The sequence below is a fragment of the Seriola dumerili genome, unplaced genomic scaffold, assembly GCF_002260705.1.
Source record: "Seriola dumerili isolate Sdu_G_001 unplaced genomic scaffold, Sdu_1.0 BDQW01000003.1, whole genome shotgun sequence".
Lineage (NCBI taxonomy): Eukaryota > Metazoa > Chordata > Actinopteri > Carangiformes > Carangidae > Seriola > Seriola dumerili.
The window spans coordinates 6,296,681-6,314,934 of NW_019174258.1; the positions used below are offsets into that span (position 1 = coordinate 6,296,681).

The following is an 18,254-nucleotide window of genomic DNA, read 5'->3' on the forward strand; positions in this document are numbered from 1 at the left end:
TTGAAACAGCCTGGTAGCAGTGTATGTCCATTGTCTCAGTTTCCTGCTGTACTATCATAATAAATAAGAGAAATATTAAAGCAAATACAAACAATAGCTTTATCAAAAATGTACTTGCTCCTAATAGGAAGTTATGGTTTATATTTAAATGAGCTAAATGCAAGTTAGACGAATGATCACTTCTTCAAAGCCTGAGTCATCTGTGGAACAGCCGAAAAATCTAGATACTGTAAATAACATTTTTAAAACCTAGAGTTAAGTCACTCCACGTATGTACCATTGGTATCAGTTGAGCTGAACATAAAACCAAAAGCTTGTAATGGCAAACATTACATTGTTTGGAGTAACTCAAAAAAGTTCTCAAAACCTTTTTTTTATCGTCTTCAGCATCAAACTGAGATGTTGTGGCTTATTTGAAATGAGCCGACATGTAGGTTTATAACTTGGATCTGCACACATCACATCAATCTAGTTTACAAAAACAACAATGTCTATCGCATGCCATGGAATGAGTAAATAAATAATGATCTGCTTGGCTCTCGACCCACACAAAGGACTCCCGTTGAATATGGGTGCCAAACCCTGGCTCAGCCTCTGTCTGTCACGGCTGCCTTGGTATTAATGTCTCAAGTGGAGGTGCTGCGCCTCTAATCTGAACCCCTTCCAGCTCAACCAGCCATGTAAAGGGGGGGGGGGACTCATAAGGTTCAACTTCCAGCTCTCCCCTGAGCAAAACCGCTCAGTGATGAAATAGCTAAATTATTTGTACTTGCAAGGCATCTCTGAGGAAGTCAATTTCGCTACTAAAGGTGGACAAAACATGAGATGCCAAATACCTTTCCTATACAACTAAATTGTAGGCTACATGAAAAGTGTGCCTAAATGATTCATATATGATCCCAGTTTGTCAATACGTATCATACCAGGTCAGTCTGAGTTAAGTGTTGAATTTTGACAGGCGGGGACACGGAGCAGACCTTTAGGAGACATGCTAAGAAGTAAATTGCTTTTGGGACCTCTCCAACGAAACCAGAGGTGCAGTCCCTGTCACACTCACAGGAAGCTAAGTGAATTAACAGTGACCATTAGACACTTAATAATTGAAATGTTTTAATAATGGCACAGAGGGAGTCACTTTAACCGCATTAACATTACATGATCACTGTTTTCATTCTCATTAACGGAGGGAAACCGATGACCTGTGAGATAACATTTACATCTACCGACTCATAGGTACAATAAGATAACAACCTCCTTCCTTCCTGCTTTACAATAAATAAATCACTGTATAACACTGTCACTGTTACGGTTGTAAAAAACAAGTCCATGAGAAATCATTTATTTATTTAAATTGTTAAAGCTTCCATTTTCTAATTCACATAAAATTATTTTTGTAGACAAAAGCACACAAGTCCCAGTTTGGTGGTCATGTTATGATAATGTGGCCTATAATATATACTGTACAGTCCTATCTTCTCTGTAAGGGCTGCGCAGATCAAAAACACAGAAACACTTACATACAAACCTATAACCAGGTAGACATTATACTATACTATTAACTACTACTAATATAATATTAACTATGTCTTTGTAGAGACAGTTAATATCACTACACCACTTGTTGTTATCTTAACTTAAAGCACTTTCCTCTCACCAACTTGGCTTCTTATTCAAAACGATGTCTTAAATGTACCAGCTACTTTATGTATGTCACCGTTTCCATAGCTGTTTCTCTAAGCAATATACACTATTGTTCATAAAGCTGTTTCCAGTTGACAACATGTGAATTTAAAGCAGCAATAATTACTATTTTTTTTATTGACAATGGAGCTCATGACTACTTGTATGTGAAAGGGGTCACTCATAATGCAGAGATATTTCTCCTGGCTTTGCAGTTCCTCTCAGCTCTGCAGGCTTTGTTGAGCCTTGTAGCTTATTGTTTTGGTCTTCTGGCTTGCAACTTATACTCTTTTTGTTTACTTTCGCTCATTGTGTTGTTTGCAGCTGCAGCATGCAAAGTTAGCGTCTGTGTTAGCTAGTGAACATGTGAGGAGAAAGTGCAGACCACAAGAAAGAGAATGAAATAGAGAATTGAAAAATTGTATCCACAAATGAATGATAACGTTGCTCCATGTCTTCAAAATAAGCAACTCTTTGCTTACTAGTTCACCATATTAACTTAGTCTATGTTCAAAGGTAATAATATGGACATCAGGGTTGTTTTTGCTTCCCCCAAGTGGCCAAAAAGGAGTTATTGCAGATTTAATCCCATTACCTTTTTGTCAAACTATTGTTAGCTGTCAAGCTCCCACTGTGCATTTTAGTAAGTTGGTATTTGTTGTATGAATGACTCAACATTTTAGCGAAGTGCCACTGAAATGTACTGAAAATGGGAAATATTACAAAGTTTATTATAAATGTATACTTCTGCCTTCTTGTCAACCTTATCACACCTCCCCACCTCAAAAAGTTTAGCCACCAAACTGTAGTCAGACTTGGAAGATCTCTTGTTCTCTTGGTCTTTATTAATGGCAACAATTGTCTGAGCAGAAATAACTCTTTCTAATCATGAACAAAGATGAGATGGAGCAGAGGCTAAAAAAACAGACATTGTCGTGGTATCTAGTATGATCTTGCAATTAAGATGATCTGATATTAATAAAGAGCATATGATGTTTTTAATTTTCCCTGCAAGAGGCATTTACTAATTCATGTCAACAACACAAAAGTGGTCTTGTTTGTGAACGTGATTTCTTGGAAGAGATTCTGAACACAGCGCTATGGCACCGAACAGCTGGGCATATGTTAAAAAAGGGGCAATCTCATTGAGAACAAACAGATGTGGGGAGTACGACTGCATTACTCCTGCGGTCTGACAGATTCAGAACACATCTCACACAGGACTCTCTTTCAAGAGGCTCTGAAGCAGGAAAAAAATACAAATAAATTATACATCATTCTTTAAAAAGCTTCTCAGGTTCTCTTTTTGAAACATACTTCTTAAGTGCACAAGATCCAGCGGTTCGCTTGGTGGAAGAAATCTACTCAGGAGACTGTTGTCATGGCTACAGAGGATTTTTTTTTTTTTTTTGAATTAACATACAAGTTTTCTTCTGGTACCCTACCCTCAGATGCTTGTAATGCTTCTTGGGTAAAAGTGGGTCAATGACAGAGAAGAGAGGAGAACTAGAAACAAGACCCACTGAGTGACCAAGCTCAATCACTTCAGTCCTCTTGAGATATTAATTATTAAATAAGTACGTGGTGAATGCAAATCAAAAAGTTTTATTATGCTAATAATAGGACACTAACAAACTATGAAGAGAAATACAATCAGAAACAAAATCTTGAGCTTGATTGGGCTAATAAAAAGTTCTTCTTTTTCCAAAGGGGGGAGAAAATACAGATGATTTCTCTTGTTGCTCCTGCATATGTTATAGGCAATCAGAGGAAGAGGTACGCTAGTTAGTCATGTGATAAACATGAGGACACAACAGACTTGGTCTTCTGGGAGATGGGATGCTACATCACTCTGTGCTCCAAACAACTCAGTAAAATAATCTACAGAACATGAAAATTAATTCAGCAATCCAACGTGTAAGGGTGCAGCTATGCATGACTTGTTACGTGAAGGCTAAATTAGCAAACATTTTTGAGTAAAAAGCACAAATCTTCAGGGAAATGTCTGCCACAGACTCAACATTTAAAAAAAAAAATCCTACTGAAGCTTGGCATATATATATTCATATTCAGTCTCTTTTCTTCTGGAACAAATGCATAAACACACTGACCAAACATTTATAATAACTCACATAACCTACATAGTTTTAAGACATAAGTGCACATGAATAATTGATACTAATCTTTATTCCAAATGAGAACAAATAATTCCTGTTTTTTCAATCTCTGACTGACAAGGGTTATTTATTGTTCCAAGCACAAACTTTTTTCATTAAATAAGACTTTTGAGTTGACTCCTTATGCTATATTTATAGAGGAATACATTGTATGAATATTTATGAGGGAACCTAATATATCCTAATATATATATATATATGTGTGTGTGTGTGTGTATGTATGTATATACGTGTACACGTAGAATATATATATACAATTTGCTGTCAGCTCCACTTTATTTGACTTATCTTACTGTCTTTCACTCGAGTCAGATACTGAATTAGTCCTACAGACTGCAATGTAGAGCTCCTGCATTTGAATAAACAGTAGAAATATCATTAGAAAATAATTGCTTCAATAGCAATAATGCATTAACATTTTAATTTAGTCATTAATACTCAAGAGCCTGATGTATCCATTAAAAATGAAATGTATGAAATGTTTCATGACAAAATGTTTTATGACAAAAGTGAGTGACTTTTTAAACTTTATAACCAGTGAGTGATGTTTTTCAAACTGACTACAGGGTGGTGAACTGCTGGTAAACTGCTATTTTCTATTTCCCCCATAATTTTTATTTGTCCTAGATAGTCTTCTCCTTCCAAAATGGTTTACAGCACAACACAACAGATATCCTGCAATGTCTCTGGCCACCAGCACAGACACTGACATCAGCCGGCCTGAATACGGTAGCCTTCAACTTAGTCTGATTCAGTAGCCTTGGCTAAATCACAATCACTGTCCAAGCCAGAGCTTGGGGTGTCTGCCAGCGCATGCTGGGGCCTTGCAACATTTCCATCTGGCCTCTGGGGAGTCGCACATCAATTGCTCTCAGCTAAATGCACTCACATATGAATATTTCAGTACAATTTAATGTTTCAGCTACAGCCCCAAAGGAGCAGAGCATCAATTTGTGAACACAGTTCTCCTGGAGTTAAAAGCCAGGCCGGATAATACAGTATGAAAGGCGCTGTCAATCTAGAGGGCCCCTTTTTCACTTGAGAGACAGAAAAAAAAGCACACCCCTTTGCCTTCAGAATCCAGCTGCATACAAACAGCTTTTCAAAGTTTCCTCAGAAAAGTAGCCGACTGAGGCAGCAGCAGGCAGCTTTTGGTTCACCAGAGTCACCAGTCGATTTGCAAGCTTGGCTAGCTTCTCCTGAGCTCTGGCTGTCTGCCACGCTCACACATACACACACATACACACACACACACGCCCAAACACACACAGATGGTGGAGGGACTGGGTCAGGGAGTCGTGCACCTGCTGTCCTGTTAATAAAATACCCCAAAGTGATGCTGAAACCTCTTCCTTCACACAGAAAAGCTTCCCTCAGGTGTGAGAACATGAGTGCTTTACAAAACAGGCAAATTGTGACACAAGTGAGTTAATCAGTTGGTCAGTAAGCAGAGCAGCACAGAGCACAGGACACAATACTATAAAGCCTAGACTCATGTACACATTATGTTAAATTACCCAACTCACTCACGTGCGTGCTGTACAGCTGAGTAAACGTTCAGTGATTTGTCTTCAGCCTGACGCTACAACTAAAGATTCTCTGCAGATTATTTTTTCTCCATTAATCAGTAAATTGTTTGGTCTGTAAAATGTCCGCCACAATTTCACAGACCTAAAAGTGACATATCTAGACTGCTGGTTTTCCACCAACACCAACAGACCAAAGCTCACAGATATTTAGTTCACAGTTGCATAAGTTAAAGAAGAGCAATAAATCAGAGAGAAACTGAAACCAGAGACCGTTTCACTTTTGCTTGAAAAATGACTTGAACAATTATCAGAGTAGTCGCCTATCAATTTCAGTCAACTTATCTATTTATCTAGTCAGCTCTAAAAATAAAAACCATAAGAACAATGTTTTAAATAAATCCTTTAATTTGTGCATTGCTCATAAAGAGACACTATACATACTTTTTTTATGCAGGTAGATAAAATAAACAGGAAAAAGCTGCATCAAATCCAAACAACTGCAGCACTCTTATCAGACTGCATCACATTGTATGGTGTTCCTCTTATTTTGTCCATCCCCCTAAAACACAAAAAAATATTTTTACCTCACATGATGTTAAATTTGAGACAGTTATAGCAAAAACTATAGTAATAAGTACAAATCTGTTGACAATAAAACCTTTCAAAACTGGTTTATGGATATTTTCCTTTCTCTGTCATTGTGTGCAGGCATCACACAACTAAGTGATGTAGCATTGTTTTGACTGGTCCAAACAGAGATGCTTCTTTCCTCATTTAAGTGACACAGCCTCTTGTTAAAGCCACTGATAAGCTAGACTGCCGCTTTGCTCTAATGAGAGCAGCTGATAATAAAATACAAAATGTGCATTTGTAAAATAAAACAGGCGGCTGACAGTTACACTAATAAGGTAATAATGGCACTGGTTCTGCAGCCCAACAATGCAGAACTGCCCTGAGGCACCAATCAAAAATTAATACTAATTATCATGTGAATACTGCATTAACTCAGAAGAATTATGAATTATATATCTGCAACATGGTTCCCCTCTCAGTACGGCCTCGCTTGCATGGAGATGTGATTTTTTTTTTTTCCTCACTGAGGCATTTTTGAGCACCTGTCACAAAATAAATAACTGTGCATGCAGACATACCATCACTGTTGTGATACAAAAAACATTTTTTTTATAATGCAATATACTGAAATTAAAAGTAATACTTGATCTTTTTGTCTTTAAGTCATTAAAAAATGATTTGAGGAGATATCTGTTTACACATTTTTAATATCTTATAACCTGAGTGTGGACTCAAAGCACTTAAAGCCGAACTCACTGTTGGCTCTGGTGAACCATTTGCAGCTTTAAACCTTTAACTGAATTTCAGGAAGTTCAAATGTTGCTGAAGTGTCTCTCTGGGAGTAAGCAAAAATGTTCAAAATCACTTATTTAAGCATTCAAATTAAATTGATATAAATATAGTACAGTAGAAAATGTGCTGAATTGTAGCAGTTAGAAGACAATTGATACAGAGATGTTTATGAAGAGTTTTTTTTTTCCAATTGGTATAGAGAAAGCAATGTTCAATGTTTTCTGTTGTGTTTTGACCAGTCTGATTCAGTTGTAGTAAAGTATATGTTACATATGGTATGTCTGTATTGTTATTTTTATTCAACAATCAGATTGCATTACTTTATTTACTTTATTACTTAACGATCAAAATGAATCTCTAATGTTAAAAACTTAATATAAAAGTTGATATTAATATGTAATTACAAATTTTCAGCTCAAAGTTTGATCTTATTAGTTATTCTGTCTTTAAAATTAATACACTATATGATATTTATGGATTCCTTGATGAAAGACAAACAAACAAAGCTGTAATGTAAGCAGTCTCCGCCATCTGGCACACACACACACACACACACACACACACACACACACACACACACACACACACACACACATACACACATCAATTCACGCACAAATGTGCACACATGTGCAAGAAGAAGCTTGTCCTGAATTATGTAACACAAAAACATAAAGGTCAGCTGAATTAAGGGTTTGATTCCTTCTGAGACCATATGCACTAAAACTGCATGTAGTCCTGTTGTTGCTACTTCAGGTACAAATATACACCAAACTGCACGTGCAAAACGTTACTTTTTTTAATGTCACAGTGATAAAGACCTTTCAGTTTTGCAAGAGTTAAATTAGTCTAATCCTGTCTCATTATTATCAGTAGAAAAATCACATTTAATGCTGTAAATACAGTTCTAAATATTGAAAGTCTTAATATACATCACAAGTTTATAAATGAAAGTTAACCAGCACTTACAACCAAACTCAAATGAAGCAAATTGCAGTAACATAGTTCTCTGTAATCTATATAGTGAAGTGTTTGGGCATCCAAAAATCAGATATTGTATCATTCCTACTGGATTTTGCAAGTTCAACATTTATGTCTCAATGTTCTAATGCATCCACAAGTTTTTCTTCTTTTGTTTTTAATAAGTTACCTCATTTTGTAAACTAGGATCGCTGAATAGAACTGTCAGCTCGCAGAGCTAATGGTATTTCAATTGAATTAGGATGCATTAACTAAAACGTAGGTATTTCAATGGAGTTCATATTGATCTTTTTTCTAGGCTAGACCTTACTCTATATAAAGTGCGTTACAGTTAATTCAATGTGACTTACTCACCAGCATCAGTCAGTTTAAAATGTGATATAGATATGATGTTTTTCAGAGTGTCATATTCAAGCCACTTTCACTTCTTATTGTTAATGTAGCCTGAATATAGTAAAAATATGTTGCAGATATATATATTTTCTTTTACTTTTTAAAGATCTGTGATCGCTTTATAATCCTAAAAATGTTGTGACTCCCTTTTAAACAACTTCCTCCACAGAATGTCTGATAAGATGGATGTGGCTACTGTTTCAGACATCACTGACGTCAAATCCCAGGACACTCTTGTTAGGATCATGGATGCTGGTGAGTGTCTGATAACTGCAGTAAATAGCATAAACAATGTAAAGAAATGACGCTGGGGCCTATAGAGCATGTGTAGCCTGTGCAGAAGATAAAATATATAAAGTTAATTATTATAACTGAGTGCACTGTTTGGCTAATGCTGCAGGTCAAAGGTTGGGTTTACGATAGTTTCATATACATTCAATAATCAATGAAATATCGTATGCAGGCATCATTGTCTGCGACCTGTTAATGACTGTTAGACCTAACCCAGACATCACTCCGGCATAAAAGCCTCCCAGAAGAATCGCTAATCACAATTTGATGGGGCCCATTAACCTCATGCAATATATATGTGTGACTGAAATCATCCACTTAAACTTTGGCAAGAGCCAAATGTTCTTGTTTGGGATTCAGGGGTGGCTTTCCTGGCCTGCGTTACTGAACTTTTCACAGTGACTCGTTTTCTCTTGAATGTTTAAGGGTTCTATGGCACTTTGCCTCTATTGTCAGACCTATAAGTAATTTACAGTGGCCATCCCTTCAGACTCCCCAGGCTGGATTCAGTTGAAGTTGTGCCAGTGTGTTTATTAACTGTCTTGGTGTAATTAAAATGAAAGAGGTGTGTTGTGTGGGACCTTGTCGTTGGGCTGCAGGGAATGCCTTTTGCACAGTGGAGTGGTCAAGGGTTCTCAGCATGACTGGGACAGCATCTGAGCTGCACATATGGAGGGAGAAAATACTGCTATCGAACAGGACGATCGACTTTTATTTTCAACTACTGATTTTTAAAATAATTCTCAGATGAAAAAATTTGACTTTTTTGTCATTTATACACATCTTTTTGGTAAAAATTTAAATTTCAGCTAATTTATCTCCCTAATTAATTGCAATGTTAAATTTCTATATACTATTTATATATATATTATATATATATATATATATAATATATCACCTCTCACTTTTTTTTTGTACCTGACAGTTGTGGATTTCTAATTCATTAATCATAATTCTTCTCTGACAGTAAAAAACAGCGTAGACGAACACATAAATTATCTAGCTGAAGGCCTTGATATAAATCATATTGTGCCACTCGTATCTTCTCAAACCTTTTGACCTAAGCGCAGTGATGCAGCTCATGCATCCTAACTGAACTCACTACCTACATGTCAGCTGTGATTTAATAATAGCAAGCATCACTTTGTGCTCATGAACTCTTGAATTATATACAGGAGACACAGGATGTACACCAAGTGACTCTTTGTAAATCACCAGTGCCCTTGAATGAGCATGGACCAATTTGGGCAGACAGCTGCAGGTAGTCCTTGTATTCCTACTGTTAGTTTTAGGTCTTATTGAAAGACAGCAGGCCCACCTTTACACATGGTGCCGGTGATCAGGCGTGATTGAGTCCTTCTCTTCCCACCTTGCCTGCAGCAGTGATGCAATCCAGTGTAACAGGGGTCAGCTTGTTGTTGTTGTGCTCTCCCACAAGCAAGGCCTGTAAAGAACATTTCAAACAAAGTATATTAAAAAAAAAAACAACACAAAGCAAGAATAATAATACCTTCTACTAAATACTGTGACATCATGCAACTTCCAGTGCTTGGGCAAATTGGCATGACAGGAACCAACCTACACTGAGGTCTGTGGCCATTCTTTTGTCAGGGACATTGTCAATAAGCACATTAAATTAACTGAGATGTGGATTAATTAAAGAGAGTTTTGTTTTATATTTATTCGCTACACTAGTGGCAGGTGGCCGACTAAAGGAATGAGTTATTATGTAGGCCTTCTGGCAGTAATGCAGGGATTTTGCAATTAATGAAAACCATAGAAGGACTGGCTATTTTCAATACATTTGCCATATTTTCCACCTCAACTCACCTGAAAGACAGAGCCCAGGGATTAAATCCCCAAATTTATGTCCTAATTTAACCGTGATTTAATGCAGCCATGCTGGTGATGAACCTCACCTCATTCCTGCAGCAAAATCACAACATTAACAGACACAACAATGACTTCCATTAGAGTTACACATCTCAACTCACCTTTCCCAGACTTCTGCTCTAACACAATGATGCACATGCACATGGCTGCCAGGTCACCCCCCTGAACAAGCTGAAGTTGTTAGGACTTAGTTTACCTAGCAGGGGGAGCACATCTGATATGTGTCTCTCAAAACAAAAGTCATCGCCTCATCGAGGGTAATATAGCCTATCGATTGTGGAATTCTATTAGTCTGAATTTTGTCCACAATTTTTCTTCTCCCTTGCTTTTGTTGGATTAACAAACGCTGCTCTACAGGATGAAGGGGGAAGAGAGTGAATGAAAATGTATCTGTACAGAGACACAGCATTAAAATGTATTGCACAGCTGTTTGCAGTGTAGTGTATGTTCTTTTCAATACTCTTAGTACTAGAAGATAAAAAAACATTGATAAGCTACTACTGATACATTTTTTTTTTTTTTAACAGTGTCCTTTTTCAATAGTGTGGAATATAGATTTCTGGGAATACTTAATTTTGACATAGCTATCAGTTTTACTTTCATCTGTTTTGGAACAAAAAAAAAGAGTCTAAATATAAAAAGCAAAAAGCTGAAATGTTTTTGAGATAATTATTTGGTTGTTTGTAGCTGGTGTCTTTAATATGCCTGTCGACCTGTGAGTAAATATATAAATTAATTATGACCAGAACTTTATCTTAAGCTCATGTTCCATACATAGGTACACAGATAGATGCGTAGACTGAATGAATATCAGTTCAATAAATTCAGCATTACCCCCTCCCCCGCTCTCTAATTAATGCAGTTCTGCTTTTACTCCAGTAGATGGCCTCGTTCTCGAGTAGATGAACAGACCGGACACAGCAGAGAATCTTTCCCACTGTCTTCAGATCTGCTGAATTTATGTCCAAAAACAAATAAGGCTACAGCAAGAATTTGTCATTTTGTTTTACATAAAAAAAGAGGAAAAAATTAAGTTATCAAGGCAGTAATCTGTGTTGTTCTTGCTTCTATATCAAAGACCAACAACACAACTCTGTGGTCCTCAAGAAATTCAGTTCTCCCATCATGACATGGGGAATGATTTTGGTGTTTTACCAAGAGATAGTGAGGATATAAAATGAAATATAAAAATGAATTGGACGAAATATTGAAAGCAGTTAGACCAAAAAAAGGCCTGTATGAGTGTCTGCAGGACAGGTTAACGATGCACATCATTTGTAATATGTACCAAATAATATCCTAACAGTAGGCTATATATCAATAATCAGTTATTGCCTTCCTGTGTGATTAAGAAATGGAACCTATTGGCTAGTTTAACCAAACAAATTTGGAATTCATTGGTGGTAAATATTTTCCGATGAAGAAGCTTTGCCACATTTTTAAATATAACGATGGTGATCATGATGTTCATGAAACTTATCTGCATCTTAAAAACTGATGATTCGATGCTGTTGTTTTAAAACATTATTTTTTTCTTGCTTTAAATCTTTGTTAGAAAACACTAAATATAAATATCTGCATTCTTTGGCTTTTGTTGTCCATAAATAGGCTACACACTAGATTTTTTGGGGGGATTTTTTTCCTTTTTTTTGCAGGTTGAGAGGGATGCAGTGGGGCGATTGGAGAGTCCGTTGTGGACGTCATGACGTCAGAGGAGCAGCGCGTGGGACCCTGCAGCCTCCTCGCCCCCCTTTAGTCCGGAGAGACACAAGTTATCAGGGAGGCAAGCGGAGGGCCAGTCATCTCCTCACATCTTTTCTGCATCTACCACAGTCCGCTCTATCCGTCCTGTATGGTGGATATTATTTTCAGCTCTTCTTTCTTGGGTGATATGGGGGATCATTCCAAAAGTAAGTAGAAGCGGAACTGCTCGGCGGAGTTTGAAGTGGCAGATTGTGTTTTCATCGCAGTGGCTTTATGGGCTACTTGATATATTCAGCAGTGCACCGATTACCAACGTCATTTTTTCTAATAATGCAGTATTACGAACTGTTATTTCTCAGGCTGTCCGTTTTGGAGACTTAAAAAAAAGAAAAGAAATGAAACAATTCAGTGTTTGTGCTTTACGAACACTGGCAAAAGTCTCCATCTGTTACATAACATCAAGAGTTGTCCAGTCTGCAGAAAAAGAGGAGTTCGCTGCAAAACTGAGACACACATTGAAATCTAAAGAAAAACAAAAAACAAAATAACAAATGCTGCATTTGTTAGTGGTTGAATTTATTTGGCTGCATTTTCAGTGTGTGGTTAAAATGCTGTGGGCTCTTTGCAGAGAAGCCAGGATTCGCGATGTGTGTAGGATGTGGAAGTCAGATCCATGACCAGTACATACTGAGAGTCTCTCCCGACCTGGAGTGGCACGCAGCCTGCCTGAAGTGCGCAGAGTGCAGCCAGTACCTGGATGAGACCTGCACTTGTTTCGTCCGGGACGGAAAAACCTATTGTAAAAGAGATTATGTAAGGTAGGAGTTCTTGGAAATATGTAGGCTATATTATAGGCTGAATCACGTTTAGTCATTTTAAATGTAAAGTTAGACAAGACCTCATTTAAAAAAATACCAATTTAGATACAAAATGTAACACACAACTGCAGTTTAATATAGCCTACAATTGTACAAAAAACAAAACAAAACACTGTTATCAATTCAAATAAAAAACAAACAACATAAGCATTTGAACACTACACTTCACAACTCTGACTTGTGTTATTTCTCACATTTTCTCCCTTGATTTTTAATTCTCTAAACAACTTCTAATTTTCCAGGCTGTTTGGAATAAAATGCGCAAAATGCAACCTGGGATTCAGCAGCAGCGACCTGGTGATGAGAGCCCGGGATAACGTGTACCACATCGAGTGTTTTCGGTGCTCGGTGTGCAGCAGGCAGCTGCTGCCGGGAGACGAGTTCTCTTTGCGGGAAGAAGAGCTGCTCTGCCGGGCGGACCACAGTCTGCTGCTGGAGAGGAGCTCCGCAGGAAGTCCCATCAGCCCCGGTCACATCCACTCCAACAGACCGCTGCACCTGGCAGGTCAGATCATTATTATTATTATTATTGTTATTATTATTATTGTTATTATTAGGCTACATGACAAATCCTTACTATTTAAATATAGAGGCCTAATCCTAAATAAAAGACGTGCCCTGCAAAAAGATTTAAACACATTTTCTTTTATATTTGACAAGTAATTAATAAAAACTTAGTTGTAGCAAAAAAAAATCTGACATCATGAATTTAGGAAAAATAAAGAAAATAAAGCAAAATAGCCCAAATTAAAAATCAGTATAAGATGAAGGATTAATATATTTTCTTTATGATTTGGCATCTTGATCATTTTCTTTTTGGTCGGGCTTAGTGTGTGTGTGTGTAAAGTGTGTGCTGCGACCTTTCTTTAGGCTAATTTCATAATTGATCCAATTAGCGCTAACCTGCTCTGTTGCCATTATCTGAATAATCTGGTATTTGAGTCGCGGCTATGGCAGTGTGTGTGTGTGCGTGTGTGTGTGCGTGCCTGTGTGTGTGTGTGTGTGTGTGTGTGTGTGTGTGTGTGTGTGTGTGTGTGTGTGTGGAGTTGTCATCTAGCGGGCGCCTGCCAAGAGAAAGCGAACGAAGCAAATGTGTGAATAATATTCAACAACTTCCTGCTTAAAGCGATCATTTGAAAATAACTCATAGAGAGGCCTGGGACAGTGACACCAACAGGATTTCATATTCCAGCAGGTCTTTTCAGGTTTAACTGACTGCAGATTATAGATTTTGTGAGAAAAAAATTATAGGCTGACATCAATGCAAGTGGTGAGCGGTTAAATTTGCAGTGCAGACTTAAAAACATTTAATAATAGGGCAACTAAAATTAGGTAAACAACTCTATTATAGACCAGAAATTATTTTTTCTTTCAAGCAAGAAGATGCAATAATCAAATCAAAAGAGGTTGTTGTCATGTAAAGACAGCTTTCCAAAAATACTGAGTTGTTTCTGTTTAAAGATTTCATTACTATTGTCCTGAGTCTGTGATTTCAGCTACAGCAGACATTTAATTTCCTGTCACACTGTTGGATGTTATTGGGGCTTTCCTGCATAAAACAAAACAATCCAAGAGGACAAAACAGTTCAGACTGAGATTAATTGGCTGAAAAAAAAAACTAGTATCAAAATTGAAAACGGCTTTTCTGAGGCCTCCCTGCTGTGAGACATTTTGTGACAGACCTTCTTCCGTCCTCCGTCCTCAGCAGACCCGGTCACGGTGCGGCAGGCCCCGCATCGGAACCACGTCCACAAGCAGTCGGAGAAGACGACGCGGGTCAGGACGGTGCTGAACGAGAAGCAGCTCCACACGTTGCGGACCTGCTACAACGCCAACCCGAGGCCGGACGCGCTGATGAAGGAGCAGCTGGTGGAAATGACCGGCCTCAGCCCCAGGGTGATCCGGGTCTGGTTCCAGAACAAGCGCTGCAAAGACAAAAAGAAATCAATCCTCATGAAGCAGCTCCAGCAGCAGCAGCACAGTGATAAGACTGTAAGCATCTTCGTAAGTTTGACCACTTGATTACTATCAACGATTCTTTTTTATTTATTCATGCATTTACTTATTTGTTATAGGACTTATTTAAAATTATGATCAGTCTTCATGTGGACTCACTTAACACAGTTTGAGGCTGGAATCAATCAAATGCAGAGTTTAGAACAAAATGGAAAACAGATACAAACCATTTGAACATAACCTTGTATCTTAATGATGTTCTTTAATGAATATACAGTATCATAATGCTTTGTTTACATGGTTGTTTGCCCTGTGCTTATCAGTAGTTGCAGGTTATAGTCCACTAATGTAAACCACTATGACTCACCCTATAATTTGACTCTTTTCTGAACCTTTTATTCTACTTAAACTGAAACACAGCACAACCTTTCCATCTGACTCTAGTGCTGCTCTGTATTCAAACTTTAAGTCAATGAATAATGAATCAACTGCTTTGGCTTCAGTTGCTTGACCTGAAAGATAAAAACATCCTCTGCAAACAGGCTCAAAACATTTCTTGCTTAGATCAATCTTTGCCAAACCCCAAAAAGGAACTCTGTGTCAATTGTTACAAATTTAGCATTTATCAAAAATAGAATGTGAAAACGAAAACATGTGTATATCCTATTATTAAAACACACCAGCCATTCTTTTTCAGTTCTTTCAAAAGTGAAAGTTTAGTAACAGATGCCTTCTTGCAAAACAGAGATAAATAATGTTTATGTTGCGTTTCGATTTTATTTCATCAGAACCTGCAGGGCCTCACAGGGACGCCTCTTGTGGCTGGAAGTCCTATCCGACATGAGAGCACCGTGCAGGGAAACCCAGTGGAGGTTCAGACCTACCAGCCTCCATGGAAGGCCCTGAGTGAGTTCGCCTTGCAGAGCGACCTGGACCAGCCAGCCTTCCAACAACTGGTGTGTGTGTTCAGGACAGACTGAGTTAGAAGTGCAAACACACAGACATGATGATGACAGGCTTATCTATCATCTATCTATCTATCTATCTATCTATCTATCTATCTATCTATCTATCTATCTATCTATCTATCTATCTATCTATCTATCTATCTATCTATCTATCTATCTATTGTTCTGCACACAGATGGACACAAAGAGCAATTTGAATTTTATTGCATGTATATGTACATGCACACTCTCTCTCTCTCTCTCTCTCTCTCTCTCTCACACACACACACACACACACACACACACACACACACACACACACTGGCAGTCACGTGCATGGTAACATGGTGTCATCCCTAGCAATAAAAAAAAAAACACTTGAATATAATACCTTTACACACGTGCTTTCAAAATAAAAGTCTGAATATGCTGCATACTTTTGACACTTCGCTGCCCTCTCTTCAGGTGTCTTTCTCTGAATCGGGCTCTCTCGGGAACTCCTCGGGCAGCGACGTGACTTCATTGTCCTCTCAGTTACCGGACACCCCCAACAGTATGGTACCCAGCCCGGTGGAGACGTGAAACGGGCCCTGCACATCTGTCGGACCCCCCGCCCCCACCCACCCACACACACACACACACACCCCTTCCCGCGCTCCTGCAAGGACGATTGCAGCATGATCCCCCCCTCCCCCTGCATGAGACCAGCTCATCACATCGCCCAAAACTTCAGAGAGAGGAGTGTTTTTTTTTCTTTCTTTTCTTTTTTTTTTTTTTAATTCCCTGACATGGCGGAGATGGAACAAAGAAAGCACCGACTGACTCCGAGTTTTCTTTTTTTTTTCTGTTGGAGATTTCATTGACAAAAACTAAGCAGAACAATTGTTGCATGACTTGATACGGAGACTGAAGATGTACAGAAGACCTCCTGATGGATATACTACAACAAAACCTTCCAACAGAAACACAAACTTGGAAACATTTCCACGTCGAAAAACAGACGGACACTGCAGTTTCATTGTGATCATATTGTGTCTTTGTTTCTCCAACCTGAGAATCTTTTGATACGTTCATTGCGTTGTCGAGTCCAGTTGACTCTTTGTCTTAAGGCCAGAGCATGATAATCTGCAAACTATTCGTGTTGTAAAAATACTTTCTGTTAAGGGCAGGATACAGGTTGTTTGAGCTTCTCGAACAAAAAGTAAATTATTGTTATATTATTTATTGTTAGGAAAGCGATTCGTAAAGGGATTATTAACTGATAAAAAAATAAAAAAGCTGAATACATAAAGTGTCTTCCACAGGCGCAGTTTGTTTTTAACATACCGATCCACTTTCGCTTTTTAAATATTTTATATAATAATATAATTGGATATTATAATAATAATTGGATTTATTTGAAAATTTAGCGCTGAAATTAGAAGCAGTTCCTATGATCTCTGATTTCGGAAACGTGCAGAGAGCTTCCGGGGCTGGAGACGATGGTAGATTAACAGCGTTTAAAAAAAAATACAAAACGGTGAAACAGAAGTCGGTGTTTCAGTTGCACTGAATATGTTGTTTGTCCTGTTCAGGCTATATGTAGTTGGTCTGCCTGAATTGAAGCCTGAAGGACTTGTCTTATCTCCCTCCTCAATCTCGCGGTGTTTTCCCCTCCGGTAAAGTTGCAGGACTCGGCCAGTGGTCATTTACTATCTTGGGGGCAAAAATCTGCTGCAAATTGTGCTCAGTCCAGTTACTCTGGTTGCGTCACAAGCTGGTCTAGACAGCGAGCAGGGATCGGCGACCTCTTATCTAGTCCTGGCATCACCTGCAAGCGATACACTGACTGAAGCCACAACAAACTAACCAAACACCCCCGGTCCATACACATATACAAACACACACACACACACACACACACACACACACACACAGACACACACACACACGGACACACAGACCCTCCCTAAAGCCCCTCGTAAGTGAGGGGAGCAGAGAGCAGCTCGTAAAGGGTCACTTCTCCTCTTCGGTTTATTTTCCTTCAGTGAATTGCGTTATTGCGCACGGGTCAGCCAAGATGACAGCTCAGACTAAATGAACTGACTCCTTTACACTGTGTGCAGAACAAAACAAAGCTGCCCCATATGCACTGAAAACCTGTGTTTTTCTGTCATTTATTTTGAAGTGTGTGCAGGAACACACTTTTACTTTTCACGTTATTCAGTCTTAAAATCTATACAATCCAAAATGATATATATATCATATATATATATATAATTTTATTTATTATATAATTTTATATATTATATCATTCCAAGAGTGAAAAATCTGCCAACCAGGTGAGATAATTTCAACTATACTTTTATTGGCTTTGATGAATTTCAAATAAAAAACCAAAAAAAGGCAAAATCTTAATAATTAATTATCATGATTTTCATGGGAGAAAATTGAATTATCCTGCTGCGCCGATTTCCTTCC

At 38.1% G+C, this 18,254-nt stretch overlaps 1 protein-coding gene across 2 annotated transcripts; it reads left to right on the top strand.

Moving 5' to 3' along the window:
• The first annotated feature begins 12,161 nt into the window (after positions 1-12,161).
• On the top strand, positions 12,162-16,376 carry LOC111221728 (insulin gene enhancer protein ISL-3). 2 transcript variants are annotated; one of them, XM_022745264.1, is made up of 6 exons: positions 12,162-12,219; positions 12,642-12,831; positions 13,134-13,396; positions 14,597-14,883; positions 15,636-15,803; positions 16,260-16,376. In XM_022745264.1, exons 1-6 carry the CDS (start codon positions 12,162-12,164, stop codon positions 16,374-16,376), a joined length of 1,083 nt encoding a protein of 360 aa, XP_022600985.1. The 2 variants fall into 2 exon arrangements, with proteins under 2 accessions (XP_022600985.1, XP_022600976.1); XM_022745255.1 differs by having other exon boundaries at positions 14,600-14,883.
• Positions 16,377-18,254: the final 1,878 nt, after the last annotated feature.

What these genes read in the sequence shown, in the direction of transcription:
- LOC111221728 (XM_022745264.1), top strand. Translation starts at nt 12,162, where the DNA reads ATGGTGGATATTATTTTCAGCTCTTCTTTCTTGGGTGATATGGGGGAT. An exon ending in CAGACCGCTGCACCTGGCAG is followed by an intron (nt 13,397 to 14,596) that starts GTCAGATCATTA and finishes CTCCGTCCTCAG; the next exon opens with CAGACCCGGTCACGGTGCGG. An exon ending in AGCCAGCCTTCCAACAACTG is followed by an intron (nt 15,804 to 16,259) that starts GTGTGTGTGTTC and finishes CCCTCTCTTCAG; the next exon opens with GTGTCTTTCTCTGAATCGGG.